At 36.1% G+C, this 14,926-nt stretch overlaps 1 protein-coding gene and 1 long non-coding RNA gene across 2 annotated transcripts; one reads left to right on the forward strand and one right to left on the reverse strand.

Moving 5' to 3' along the window:
• Positions 1-1,833: 1,833 nt before the first annotated feature.
• LOC138126775 (uncharacterized) lies at positions 1,834-3,542 on the forward strand. The gene is made up of 4 exons (XR_011157950.1): positions 1,834-2,761; positions 2,810-3,096; positions 3,154-3,351; positions 3,409-3,542. It is a non-coding gene; the product is annotated as an uncharacterized lncRNA (long non-coding RNA).
• A 290-nt stretch (positions 3,543-3,832) lies between these two features.
• LOC138126774 (myb/SANT-like DNA-binding domain-containing protein 3) lies at positions 3,833-5,145 on the reverse strand. Its single transcript, XM_069042556.1, has 3 exons — positions 4,845-5,145; positions 4,360-4,794; positions 3,833-4,303 (listed from the first exon to the last, which is right to left on the reverse strand). Exons 1-3 carry the CDS (start codon positions 4,845-4,847, stop codon positions 3,833-3,835), a joined length of 909 nt encoding a protein of 302 aa, XP_068898657.1. The 5' UTR covers positions 4,848-5,145.
• Positions 5,146-14,926: the final 9,781 nt, after the last annotated feature.

The following is a 14,926-nucleotide window of genomic DNA, read 5'->3' on the forward strand; positions in this document are numbered from 1 at the left end:
TAGGTATAAACGTTAAGTTATCGTTGACTTTGAAATAAAATGTCAAAAATGTTTTGTGAAGAAGAAACTTTGGAAATTGCTGCTTATGGTGTAGTCTTGCATTACTTAAATAATAACAAGAAGAAAATACGAAAAAAACGTCTTACAAAAACCAGATTAATAAACCAGTTAAGGATAGATAAAGGTTTCTATACATCGACTTTATTGTCGATGAAGGAATACGATGCGCAACAATTTTTTAAATATACCCGTATGTCGATACCACTCTTTAATAAATTTGTAGATCTTTTAAAACCCCATATCATGGTTCATAAAAGACATCTTCCGGATAGTATATATATTGAAGAACGCATAGCAATTACTTTGCAGTAATATTGGAACAAATTAACTTTACAATTTACTCTAAAGTATGTATTTTCAATTTTAGCTTTTTATCTCAAGGTTCGTCTATGCAAACAACGGCTTGGAAGTACCAAGTTGGATTAACAACAGTTCATTTTATAATAAAAGAAGTATGTGAAGCAATTTGGAAAGCGTTATCTCCATTGTACTTAAAACCTCCGAATAGCGAAGAAGAATGGTATCATATTGCACAAGAATTTAATGAAAAATTGAATTTTCCAAATTGTTTAGGTAGCTTGGATGGAAAACACATTAACATACAGGCTCCCGCAAATTCAGGATTTATGTTCTACAATTACAAAAAAACTTTTAGCATCATTCTCTTAGCGGCCTGTGATGCTAATTACAATTTTAGATTGGTTGATATCGGGGCGTACGGATCACAAAGTGATGTTGGTGTTTTCAGGGAATCAATTTTTGGAAAAGCATTGGATGAGAATGAGTTGAATGTTCCTGGGGATATGTGCCTTCCAAATTGTAACTTAAAATTTCCGCATTGCTTTGTTATAATTAAATTATTATAATCCTCCTGGCTTTACAGACCAGGATGATTGCGATAATGGAGACTGGAGACGAGAAATCGAAATGTTAAAGTCAGTGGGGCGATCATCTTCAAACTATTCCACCATGAGGTCGGTCCAGGTACGGGAAAGCTTAGCAAATTATTTTTGTTCGCCATACGGTGGAGTACCATGGCAAAATGCATTGAATTCTTCATTTCTTGAATATTGAAAAGAAGTGTCAATGGTGTTGTTAATTTCAGTAGCAATCGCCAACTGAGAATTTGCAGTGATCTCTCCAGCAATACTTTCCTCGGATTCTTCAATATCTCCTGTGTTGCTGATGTCGTTCCTCATTGAATTTTCAACGGATTTTTTTTTAAGATTAGAAAAAGTTCTGCAAAATACTTGTATTCACTTAGAAGGTTCTAAACAATGTACCTATTGTTAATATTTTTACTTTCTTGTTTTTACGTAAGGCTCCAAAAATGCCAGGTGTTTAAACAAATACCAATGTACTTCTCTAGGTGAGGAACCGCTTGGGGTATTTCGGAGATTCCTCAATTCTCTGGTATATCGTTCCCTTAAATTTTTCCAAACGCGCATGCAATCCTCAACTGCATGATGCAAAAGATAAATTATATTATTTACCACTTATTTTTACTTTGTCTGCGATTTGTCTCCAAATCATTTCCTTCTTGACACCGTCCTTAAAGTCTTTGGAAGACTTATCGTACCTACAGTGCCTTGAACCTTTCAACATAATGTACGATTAGAATTTCCTTCATATTTGCCACTTTTTAAATAATGTTTTTATTGACAGAATTCCTACACGTAACCGTTTCTATAGAAAAATATTAAAATTCCGTAACTTTCGTGCTACATAACATAATAATTAAAATTGGCCAATGCATATGTAAACGGATACGGACTTATGTTATGTTAACGGATCTATAAATGAACACATTTGATTCAATAGGATTCAATTTTGATACGTTATGCCATACGTATATGTTACGGAACTATAAATCGGCTTTTAGACTAGCCATTCAAACGTTTAGCAATAGCATGGCAGGTGCTAATGACTATTGTCCGAATATATTGAAGCTTCCTCAGTTTCGCGAATGTCAGTATACTTCCAAATTTTGCCGCATCATTAACGATGTATTTGATGTACTGAATGTTAGGAATGCATTGAGTAAACAAGCTTGTAAGAAACCCCTTTCATTGACCAATCAACAATTTGTGTCTAACATTTTTAACAAGGCAAGACAACTGATTTTTGACTTGAAAGCTCCTAGCGGTTGCCTGATGTTGGAAAGTCGACGGAAAACGGGATTCATCGGGTTGTTAGTCAACATGGCCAGCACTGAAGGAATAATTAATTATCACATAAGAGACAAGAAACAGTTAAAATATTTCTTGAGCTATAAAGTAAGTCAAGCCCATTAATGCCCGTTTGCACCAGTCATAGTTAAGGGTTTAGATTAAGTTAAGCAAAGGTTAAATTTCAAAATACCTTGCACCGACATGTAAGTGACAGTGACATTTCAACTATTTGTCAGTTATTTTAATCCCAGGAATTCGCACGGATTATCATTCCCACTAATACCTTTAAATATTTTTTTTTTTAATAAAATGGAGGTCCTAAATATCATGGAAGATTTAGATGATCATAACAATGACGATATTGAAGTTTTTGATGTAATTAATGGCTTGCCGCGACAAGTGTACGTGCGAAATAATTATTTCGATAGTTATGATAATGTAAATTTCCGAAGAAGATTTCGGATTTCAAAGCAGTGTTGTTTAAACTTGTTAGTGATAATTGAAGAAAGATTGGAGTATCCTTCTGATATGTAAGGTACTTACTTAAGTGACATTTTTCATTACTTATATTTTTTCAGTAATAATTCTGTTTCTCCCATGAATCAATTACTAACTACTCTTCGTTTTTACTCAACTGGCGGTCGTCTCCAATCTATTGCCGATTATTGCGGCATGCATGTATCCACTGTATCCAGAATAATTGTTCGGGTATCACGCACAATTGCTGATTTATATAACATGTACATAAGTTTTCCTACAACGAATGAAGAGATAGTTCAGGAACAAATCAAATTTTTTGAAGTGGCAGCATTTCCGCGTGTTGTAGGTGCAATCGATTATACACACGTAAAAATTCAATCCCCAGGTAAGGTACCACATTTTTGAATAATGGAAAATGAAATCAAAAATATGTTATAACTAGGAGGTAATGATGCAGAAATATATAGGAACCGAAAATCTTACTTTTCGGTAAATTCTCAAATGATATGTACTGCAGCTTTAAGGATTACCAATGTTGTTTCACGATGGCCCGGTTCTGTACATGACGCCACAATTTTTAATAAAAGCAGAATACTGGCCAATTTTGAAACACACGCTTTTAGGAACTGTTTACTTTTAGGTGAAACAAACAACAAATAAATATTGAAAAATAAAACGTGTCAAAATATTGTTTTAGGAGATGGTGGATATCCTAATAAATCTTATTTATTTACTCCTCTTTTAAATCCAGTCACTCCACCCGAACAACATTACAATGAATCTCATATAAGAACTAGGAATTGTATTGAAAGATGTTTCGGTGTATTAAAAACGAAGGTTCCCAGTCTTAGCATAAGGATGTCGGTTAAAAATTGAGACCACGATGACCATAATTGTTGCAACAGCAGTACTTCATAATTTGGCTCTATCTATGGACGATGTTGACCCACCACCAATACCTGAAGAACTGAATGAACATGAATTAAACCGGCTCATCGAAGATGGTCAAATCCCTGACGTTCATTATGTTGCAAATGAACCTGTAGGTGCAGGAGCTCAATTAAGAAGAGAATTTATCAACAATTATTTTGCAAACATATAACTTTATTTTTTTTAACAATTTATAATAAATTCAAAGCATTTAACTGTGCCTGTTTCAATTTTATATCTAATTCTAACGATTGTTTTTTAAGTTCAAACAATTCCAAATCACAAAGTCTTTTTCTTTCAAATTCTTCCTCTTCTCTTTTATTCTTTCGATCCATTGTTTCAATTTCCATGTCATTTTTTTGTTGTTGCTGTTGACAACTCTTTTGTAACAACTCCAACTGTAATTGACAAACATGAACTTTTATTTCTGCCAAATCTTCATATTTCTTTGCCACATTTCCAGTTGGACATAAAGATGGACGTCTCCTGCTTGACCATTTTGAGTCATTTTTTTTCTTTCTTGATAAAGTTTCGTTAATGGGTTTTGATAAATTTGCCGGTGTATAACATTCCCATGTATTGCTAGTGGTCGGTTCATCAATTTGGTCAGTATTTATGTTAATTACTTCATCAGCTGGTTCTGGATCCTCAATATTTTCTCCCTGTGTATTAAAAAATAATTAATTTTTTAAGTTTATAACTATGCATACTTAGGTACAATTGGCTTTGTGTCATTTAACATCGAAGTTCCTACGATTTCCAGTTTATCTCCATTAGGAATTATTTCAACGCCAAAAACTGTTTTTTTATTTAAAATAGCCATTGTGAGATCAAAAGTAGCATCTTTAATTACAGGAGTTGCTGTCCCACTACCGGTTTTGGTAATTTCCCGTCTTTCTGTGGCGGCCTTTTTCCTTGTTTCTTTCTTTTTATTTTCGAAAAATCTTTTTAATGTTTCTTTGCTTCGGAACGTTGAATTTTGTGCATTGAATTCCGTAGCAATTTTTGTCCATGTTGCCTCCTTATTTCGCCATGAAAGCGCATCGGTTTTTTTGCTCTCTATAATGTGCGAATATCGTCGCACTAAATTCAATATTAAAATTTTTTCGTCGGGGGAAAAATTTGTAGAACGCGCACGTTTTACTTGTCCGTCCTGTGAGACCACATTTAAAACAAATTTCACAAATAATTTAATTAACTTACCATTTCCTTCAGATCAGTACTTCAGAAACCAAAAATATTCACCACAAACAAATTCACTGACATTCAAATGACAATATTTCACAGCAATATTTATTTTGAAAATATATTTGACAACCAATCATATCGAAGTGTCTTACGTTACTCCACGTTACCGACGCTTATTTTAACTGACACATGAATCACTTCGGTGCAAAGTGAAAAAAATTTATGTGCTAGTTAGATTTAAGTGTCAGTTAATTAATCCTAGCTTTTAACTGTGACCGGTGCAAACGGGTATTAGAGATGTTTTTTTCCGATATTCCCTCAAGAGGTGGATTTACAAATAACCCTACGGCCATTCAGTTACAATCAGCTTATAAGAAACTTTTGAGACATTCGACAAGAAAGTGATATTAATTTAATTGACGAGGAAGTCATTGTTAAATTTTTCATTTTCTTCCTACATCACTGATGTTGTAGAATACATTTCAGGATTTGTTGTCAGAAAAGTGCAAAGATTACTAGATTGTAAAATATATCCATCTGTTTTGACTAACAATGACTCTTCCTCTGCATTAATAAATATAAAAAAAATAAGGACGGCCTTATTAAACCGTCAGCAGATGTTATAAAAATTTGCAGGGTTGCGAATGGATTTCAGACGTCGAAAATATAACACTTCCGGGAACATTGTTAATATTGTTGTCATTCAAGCAGTTAGATTTTAAAAAATTATTTAGGGCCGGTTGCACCAACGCCAGTTAAACTTAACTGTGGGTTAAAATGCTTCGTTACTTTAGTTACCTATTGTTATAACAATGTTTTCGTATATTTTAATCTGTAGTTAAATTTAACTCACGCTGGTGCAACCGACCCTAATGGCCGTTTGCACCAGTAGCGGTTAAATTTTAAACGACAGATAACGACTACTTTAAACACCACTGTCATTGCACCACTTACTAACCAGTGGTTAGTGCCCATCCTAACCAGCGAAAATTAACCAGTGCTCTGAGTAGCGGTTAAAGTGTCGGTTACATGATTGTGTCATCATTGTGTCATCGATTGGAATGATGGATCTCGCAGAAATGATAAATCTTGATATTCATGAAGAAGACGATGATCTCGACGTACTAGAGTTTTTAGAAAATTGAATTCCTCGGCAAATTTACGAAAGAAATAATTATTTCGATGCTTAGATGAAGTGGCGTCCCGACGTCGATTCATGTTATTTCTTTGATGTAATTTGTCTCGTTGTAGGTGCTAGCGGATACGCTAACACTAAGTTTTTATTAACACCACTGCTACGCCCAAGAACTCTTGCAGAACAGCTGTATAACGAAAGCCATATTCGAACTCGTAATGTAATAAGGAGCTAATAATTATAGTTGCAACAAGCGTTGTGCACAATATTTGTCTAGAAGCAAATGACATCAATGCACCTCCAGCACCTGAAGAAATAAATGACCAAGATCTGGAGGTTCAAATAAACAAAAGACAAATAGCAGCCGTTGAAGGAGTAGAAGCTCCAGTTCATTATGGAACCAGAGAAATGTTAATAGAACAACATTTTGCAAATTTGTAAACAAGATAGTGATTTTTTAATTTTATACATATTTTGAACTAACGTATATTAAAATTAATGAATGTTTTTATTTGTTTTTAGTTTTTTCTAATAATAATTCCAATTGGGCTTCCATTATCGCCAAATCTAACTCTTGTTTTCTAATTTCAAATTGATGTAGTTCTTCTTCTCTTCTCCATTGAATTGTCAATTTTCGTTCAGTTTCTTCAATCATTTTTATTTGTAACTGCTCGGATCTTTGTAAAATTACTAATTGAATTGTTCCAATTTCTTTCTTTATAATTTCACCCAATGCCTTACTCTTGTCTTGCCACGTCACCGCGTCTGTTTTCTTGTTCTCAATAATGTGAGAGTATTTTTTTATTAAGTTCAGCAGTGCGACTTTTTCATCCGGTGAAAAGTTAGGAGCCCGTGCCCTCTTCTTTTCATCTTTTTGTTGGCTCATTTTGAATCTATTTCGCACAATTTATTTGCACAACACAAGCACTATTCATGTGACATAATAAAATGACAAATTCAAAAATCATGATTTTGTTTAATTTTGAAACGTTGCCAAACGTATCTCCTGATTACCTAACAGTTTGTTGTAAGTTGAACGGTGCAATGCAAATTCTGGTTAACACGATGGTTAAATTTAACGGTAGTTATCTAACCTAGACATTTAACCGAAACTGGTGCAAACGGCTATTAATGATTTAAATAATCATATTTTAGATCAACACCCTATCAACAATCATGCGGTACAATTAGTTTATTTAATTCTGCGTTCATTTTTTACAATACGATTGCATCATGAAAATAATAAAAATAATCAAGTTCCGGATATAATTAGACATATCTACACGATTCAATTTAAACATCAATAAAATATTTCTTTAAATGCTGTAACACTGTTTATAACGGAATAAAAATTATTTTCACCCAAAAGTTGAGTTTTCTTTGTCACTTCTACATATTTTCCATGTATTTACGCCTAGCGAGATTGCTTCTTGCCTGTCCGTGCAGGCCGGCCTTGTCTAACAACTAAGACTTCGGATAAATCTATCGCGCTCTGTAGTTGGGATCGCTCGTCTGCGCTTAGAGCGGTCTCAAGGCTCCATCCATAGACTGCTATATTAATGCTTATCAACGTGCCAAAGCGTTCGTCTATCTTGATAACACGACCTTGTGCCTTCGACCACCGTTGAAGAAGGATTCCAGAATTTACAGGAAGTCCTGAATGCCTTAGCTTCTTGTGGATTCTCCCTTAATTATGAGAAGTGGGTGTTCTTTGCACCTGACACAGAGTATTTAGGAATGGTGTTAAGTGCATGTTCAGTACGCTCCAGTTCCCGCAAAGTACGTGCTTTGACGGCGACTCCATCTCCAACCGACTTGAAAGGCGTCCGTCAGTTTATGAGTTTAGCTGGGTACTTTCGTCGTTTCCTGGCCGGTTTTTCGGTTCTTACAGCACCCATTACCCAACTACTCCGCAAAAATGAACCATTTCAATCCCGACTTGGAGTGCGAGGTCCATCCAGACGCCAGTGCCCTTGGGGTCGGTGCGGTGCTGTTCCAGCGCGAACACAACCTTGTCCGCCCTGTCGCTTACTACAGCCGTCGTACAACTGCTTGTGAAGCAAAATACCACTCGTATGACCTTGAAACTTTGGCCATAGTTGAAGCGGTAGAACATTTCCGTGTTTATTTGTATGGTCGGCATTTTCTTATCCTCACCGACTGCAATGCTGTGCGTGCGTCAGCGTTAAAGAAAAATCTTCACCCACGCGTTGCTCGTTGGTGGTTTTAACTCTAGGATTATGATTCTGAAATCCAATACCGCCCTGGATGCAAAGTGGGTCACGTGGACTACTTAAGTCGCCAACCTGTGGAGTCAATTTACCTTGTAAAGCCTGTTTCTCGGCAGAGTACCCAAAAGGACACCCTAGTAGCTTACTGGACTACCAAAAAACCGATGAACAGTGCCAACGTGTGTTTGCTAACCCGGAAGACTACCCCGACTTGGTCATTGTTAAGGGTGTAATAACCGCACGTGAGCCAGCCGGCAAATATTACGTCCGCGCGCTTGCAGACAATGCGCCTCTATCATGATGCCGCGTCGAGCATTGGCCTTGACAAGTGTATCTGCAAACTGCGTGAGGATTTGTATTGGCCACGCATGGGCCAATGTGTTAAAAAGTACATTCGCAACTGTCGTGCCTGTGTTTTGGGGAAATCTCATACTGGGCGCAGAGGAGGTTTGTGGCAACATGGTAGTAAACCCGACGACATCCTCGATACTTGGCATATCGATCACGCCGGACCTCTGGTGAAATCGCATAATTGTACCCAAATTCTAGTGATCGTTGATGCGTTCGCGAAATATTGTAGCTTGTGCCCCATACGAAGAAGACTTCTGGAGACTCCATTCGTGCTTTACAGTGCGTTTTTGATAAATTAGGTGCACCCAAGCGCACTGTTGCAGACCGAGGCGCTGCTTTCACTTCTCGCATGTTCAAAACGTTTTTGGCAGAGCAGAAAGTTGAACTTAATCACATAGTTACTGGCACGCCACGTGGTAATGGACAAGTCGAGCGTTTGATGCGAACCATCTTTAATCTTCTTCGTGCGACGCTTACTCCTGACAAAGAGCACACGTGGTTTTCGCTCTTGCCCGGAATAGAAGATGTCATCAACATAACAGTACATGCAACCACCGGATTTGCACCAACCGTGCTTCACCTCGGCATAAATCCTCGTTTATCAGCCACCATTGACTTTTTAGCCGGAGTTCCACGCACGATTCCGGACATCGATCCTAATGACGCAGTCCCAACGGCTCGTCTTCGCATCGCACACAATGTTCAATGTCGGTCTTCAACCTTTGATGTCAAACGCTATGCCTCTACTCCGTATGCTATCGGCACAGAAGTTGCTATCGAAGATTCTCAAGTTGCTGGTGGCGAAAAATTGAAGCCCAAGTTTTCCGGGCCATATACAGTACGATCGCTCTTGCCCAATGAACGCAATCTCCTTTAAGGTCGTGGCAGACGCACCACCGTAGCCTCACATTAACAGCTGAGATTCTGGGCTACAGGTTCCGACTAATTGTCATTGGTAGATGAGTTGCGCTCCAACTTGCTTTTTGTCGCTTTCAACTTTACCGTTGGCATTTCCATCATTCTACTCTTGCTGTAGCGATCCTACGATGCCGAATTCATGCTAACGTGGCGTTCCCACTTGATGTTTTTCCGTAGCCGCTCATGTGGCGATCCCACATTTAAACGTTAATGTTGAGGTGGCATTCCCACCTGTGTTTATCAACCCATAGTGCATGTGGCGATCACACAGCATAACGTTACTGCCGAAATGGCATTCCCACCTGTGCTTTACGACCGTAGAATAGTTAAACGTGGCGATCTCTGAGGGTGGCGTTCCCACCGTGGTGATCCCACCTGTCCATCGCAATTAAGTGGCGATCCCGCTTTCTCTCGTTTTGCTTACTCGTACATGCATCTACTTTTACAAGTCCTTGTTGCATCACTCAAGCAACCTCTACTCTTCATGGCGATGTAGCACGGCTATCAAATAACTGTTTTCGTTCCATGACTGACTAGGATTCCTAAAAAATGCCGATTTTCTGCCTACGCATGTTACACGCTGGTAAGGTCCGCACACCTGTTTATTTTTCTGCTTTCAGCTCGAATCTGTGATTGGGTCGAGGCCGCCCCTCCCAGGATGGCCGTGTTAGCATCATCCCTACTCTGACCTCATCTTCTGACGCATCATTCTCATCAGACGACTATGACTCAGTACAACCCGTACGAGTCGGAAGTGCCCGATGCTAGTTCGGAGTCCCCGAATCGCCTTTTCGAAGAGGATAGTTTTAGTCCTCGTTTGATCATAAGACCACTCAATTATTGTTTGAATTACCTGTAATAGAGAGCTCGGTGCGGTGGTTGGGCGGTTCGAACTCTACACAAAGGTTTTGTTAAAGCCTTGTTGCTTACATGCTTATATTGTTCCTGTTCATAAAACATGTTTATTATCTAATATTGAAAACTATCGCCCAATTACAATCTTGTCAACTGCAAGCAAACTTTTTGAATCTATTTTAAGCGAAAGAATTTTCCCAGTCTTCAAAAATGAATAATCCTGTCATCAGCACGGCTTTTTTCAGAACCGATCCACGGTAACAAAATTATTTTCTTATGTCAATTTCATTCAAAATATCTTAGGTGACGGCTTGGAGGTACATTCAGTGTATACAGATTTCTGTAAGACGTTCGATAACACAGACCAATAACGAATTAAGACTGTTAAAGTCCATATAAAACTTAGGAGACGTGGACGATGCTAGCGCAACCCTAGCGTAGGGCCGAACTAAATAACCGTATTTAGTCGATGATGAATCGGCTATTTACGTTGACAGTGGGAAATTTGATTTATTCAAAAAATCAAATTTGTTCGTTTCAAAAATCTTTATTAATCATTGTCAAAAATTTGCTAATCAATTTCGTTATGATAAAAATTATAAAATAATCCAAAACGACTTTCGTACTTGTCCCGAGCCTCTTCTACCTGCGATGTCGAAGCCTGATTAACTTGTTTGAATAGATTTTGACCAAAAAGTTTGTATTCGGTAAGTAATACTTTCGAAAAAAAAGTTATTACAAAAAATGTTATTTTCAGAATTGAAAAAAGCTGGATAATGGTTTTAGATACTTCTGGAATACTTTCTTCAAAATTACAAAATTCACTCATTTGGCAAGACCACTTTTGAGAAAATTATTTTACAAGTTCTCAAAAAACTAGATTTTGTAGGTGTGCCGTGCCATTCCCATCAGTTTTTCGTTCCAAATTCAAAGTGTCACAAAATAACAGTTTTTTTAGACAATTCGAAGATTTTAATGACTATGTAAATTACAGAAGTTGTGATTCCTGATCCTGAAGTTATCCCAGAACGTGCACATTCATCAAAATCCTCAGGCAAAGTGTTATAGGTTTTTCAACGTACCAAAATTTGTGAACTCAATCTCAGAGAAAAGATAATCTATTACATGGATCGTTATAAGCGAAAAACAATTTCAAAATTCAAACCTTTATAAGAAAACTCTAAAAATAATGAAATAAAATGTTTGGGTAATTGTTTGTCTTTGTTTTTTTTTAATAAATAAAACCATAATATGAAAATAGGTAAATAAAAACAAAAAAATATGTCCGTATGCAACTAATTATACATTCGATTGCAATAATTGAGGAATATGCAACTTATTATACATCTAGTTCGGCCCTACGTTAGCGCGTCGCTAGTATCGCGCGTCGCTGAAATTTGAATAGATCTAGACAGTCTTACTATGTTTAATTGTCTGTGTTCGATAAAGTCAATCATTCAATTTTAATTCAAAAGTTATCACCCAATGGAGTAACTGGCACTATGTTATTGTGGTTTACTTCTTATCTCACCGACAGAACACAAGTAAAGATCTTCTATTCGAAGTGTACCATCAGGCGTCCCTCAAGACTCGGTCTTAGCCCCCTCTTGTTTTCTACCTTTATGAATGACATTGGATTAAATTTTAGAAGCCTTCATTGCTTGTTTGCTGATGACTTAGAACTATACAGAATTATCCGGTATCAAATTGACATGGTGGAATTGCAGTTAAATCTTAATGATTGAAATACTTGGTGTGAAAATAATGACATGATTCTAAATGTAGCTAAATGTCAGGCCATAAATTTCAGTCGCAAAATTTCCCCAACCATTCCCATTTATGTACTAAACAACTGTCCCTTTCGATTGAAATCCGTACTCAGAGATTTGGGTATATTGCTTGACAGTAAGCTAACATTTACGTTACATTACGAAACTATTATTTGCAAAGCATGTTGACAGACTGGAAAAAGTACAATACAGGTTTAAATTTATAAGATGGTAGCTACATTAGATGTAAGACGGAAATATTTTGCACTGTGTTTTATGTTTAAAATTCTACATAATCTAATTGATGTTTGAGATCTGACTGAATTACTAAAGTTTTATGTATTTTTTTTTATACCACAATTCCTTGCTAGAAATGTTCCCACCCTCAAACTTAAATATTACAGAACTAATTATATGTTATATTCTTCCTTAATATTATACGTCTGCAACATGTATAGTGAATCAATTGATTTAAGTATTTATGTTCAACTCTTACTCGATATTTCGGTGACATGCTAAAAATGTTTTACAATGTTAAATTTCGGTACCTATGTAATTTTTGTGCTTTGTGTTTTGCTTATTGTTTTGTAAACGTTATTGTAAAAGGTGACAATCGTTAAATATTCAGGTGTCCCAGAACTCGCGCCCCAGAGAAAACCGACAAATGCCGACGACAATCTAGATTCTAAAAATGCAAACGAAGAACAATTAATGGCTTGCATAAGAGAGTTGTGAGACATCTAAGATCCATCAATTCCAGAAAGGGAACTCTAAGGTGTTAATGTGAACAAAATCGGTTGCTAAGTTTATAAATTGTCTCAATTAAATAATGTCAGAATGACATGTCCGCTAAAGTGTCAACATCAACATGTTAGGTTAAGGCAGATGTCATTCAAGATGTCACATTCGCCATCGATCACATGAATATACAGGGTGACTGACGAAAAACCCTTGACGCTGTATCTTACTTATTCTTTATCCGATTTGAATAAATGACACATCAAATGAAATAGTTCGAAAAATACTTCATTATTATCCTATTCGATATTTTTTTCGACATCTATTTTTTGACAGACGATAGCCAACTTTTTTTTTCAAATTACACTCTATATATTTTTTTATTCGTTCTTATAAAGAATCTTCTTCTGAATATTCTTACATTAAAAGAAAAAACAAAAAATGTATTTTAAATGAAAAAAATTGAAAATCAAAAATCAAGTAATCCAATTTGTAAACAATACTAAATCTATTCTAGTTGCTCAAAATTTCTTCAATGCTGTTGCAGACACTGTCGATACCTTCTAGAAATGCCCACATTTGCATTCAGTACAAAATTTCGGGGTTTTTTCTGACATACTGGCACTATCTTTTTTTTTAACTCTTTTTGGGTACCTGGTGGGGTCAAATAAACATTGTCTCGAAAGTTTCGAATGAATACAAAGAAATCCAATGGATTCAAATCTGAGGATCTAGCGGGCCATCGAATAGCTCCATGAGGACCCATTCGTCGTTCACCCAAATGATTTAAATGATTTAAAAATACAAAATTCATGCTTGCATTATGTGGTATGGTGCCGTTCTGATGAAACACGAATCTATTCAACACTGCTAATGATATCTCATCCAGAAAATTGTTTATTTCGTTTGATAATAAATAATATGATATTTTGTTTGATTGAGAGTGCTATAAAAAAAAAATGGACCCACTAGTCCATTCTATCTCCAAAAATGCCACACCACAGGTTAACACTAAATCGTCTTTGGAAATTTTCTTCCACAGCAACATTATAATATTATTATTATCAAACTGTTTCGACAAATGAATACTCAGAGCTTACTTAGTCATTTGGAGCATTTAGAACAAACTTCTCTCTTGTTTATTTTGGTCACTTGATTTTTAAATGTTGTACATTTACTCTTTAATTTCTTGACTTTTGTTTAATGAATGGGTATAGTTCTTTGCATTTTTATATTCAGAAGACAAATCTCTACAATACCGAATAAAAAAAAATGTACAGTGCTATTTGAAAAAAAGAAGCTGATGTCCATCTGTCAAAAACTGGACGCAATATATTTTTTTTATTTAGTTGGTATTGAAGTGTTTTCAAAATTATTTCATTTGATATGTCATTTATTCAAATTGGATAAAAAATAAGCAAGATACAGCATCAAAGGTTTTTCGTCAGTCACCCTGTATATACTGTGAGTTTTTTTTAAGACTGGCCATAGGGTTTTACATGCTAATTTTTCAACCCCCTGTTAACTTTTGTTCCGATGAAAATATTCAAACCATTTTTGGAATAAAGTTGAAAGATTTTTTAAGCTATCGGATAGATTACAATTCAATATCCCAAACTGTCGAAAAAGTTGTGAAAAAAATATTTTTAGGGCGCCGAAATAATAGTACGTCGAACGGCCGCCAGAGTAGCGCCATTGTCGGCTCAACCAGCACCTGACGATCTCCAATTTTGAATGCTTTCGGCGCGCTAAAAAATATTTTTTCCACAACTTTTTCCACAGTTTGGGATATTGAATTGAAATCTATCCGATAGTTTGAAAAATCTCCCAACTTTGTTCCAAAAATGGTTTAAATATTTTCATCAGAACAAAAGTTAACAGGGGGTTGAAAAATTAGCATGTAAAACCCTATGGCCAGTCTTAAAAAAAACTCACTGTATATGTATGTATTTTAATTTTTTTAAATAAAACAACAAATGGCGGTTCTGAAAACAACCTTGTTTATTCTAATGCGCGTGAGCTTATCGTACAAAACAGGAAGAAAAGGTATAACACAAGCCAAAAGGGATTATGAAACTAAAAATAAATCAGAGCAAGTGC

The sequence above is a fragment of the Tenebrio molitor genome, chromosome 3, assembly GCF_963966145.1.
Source record: "Tenebrio molitor chromosome 3, icTenMoli1.1, whole genome shotgun sequence".
In the NCBI taxonomy this organism is placed as follows: Eukaryota; Metazoa; Arthropoda; class Insecta; order Coleoptera; family Tenebrionidae; genus Tenebrio; species Tenebrio molitor.

What these genes read in the sequence shown, in the direction of transcription:
- LOC138126774 (XM_069042556.1), bottom strand. An exon ending in TAAATGACACAAAGCCAATT is followed by an intron (nt 4,304 to 4,359) that starts GTACCTAAGTAT and finishes TTTAATACACAG; the next exon opens with GGAGAAAATATTGAGGATCC.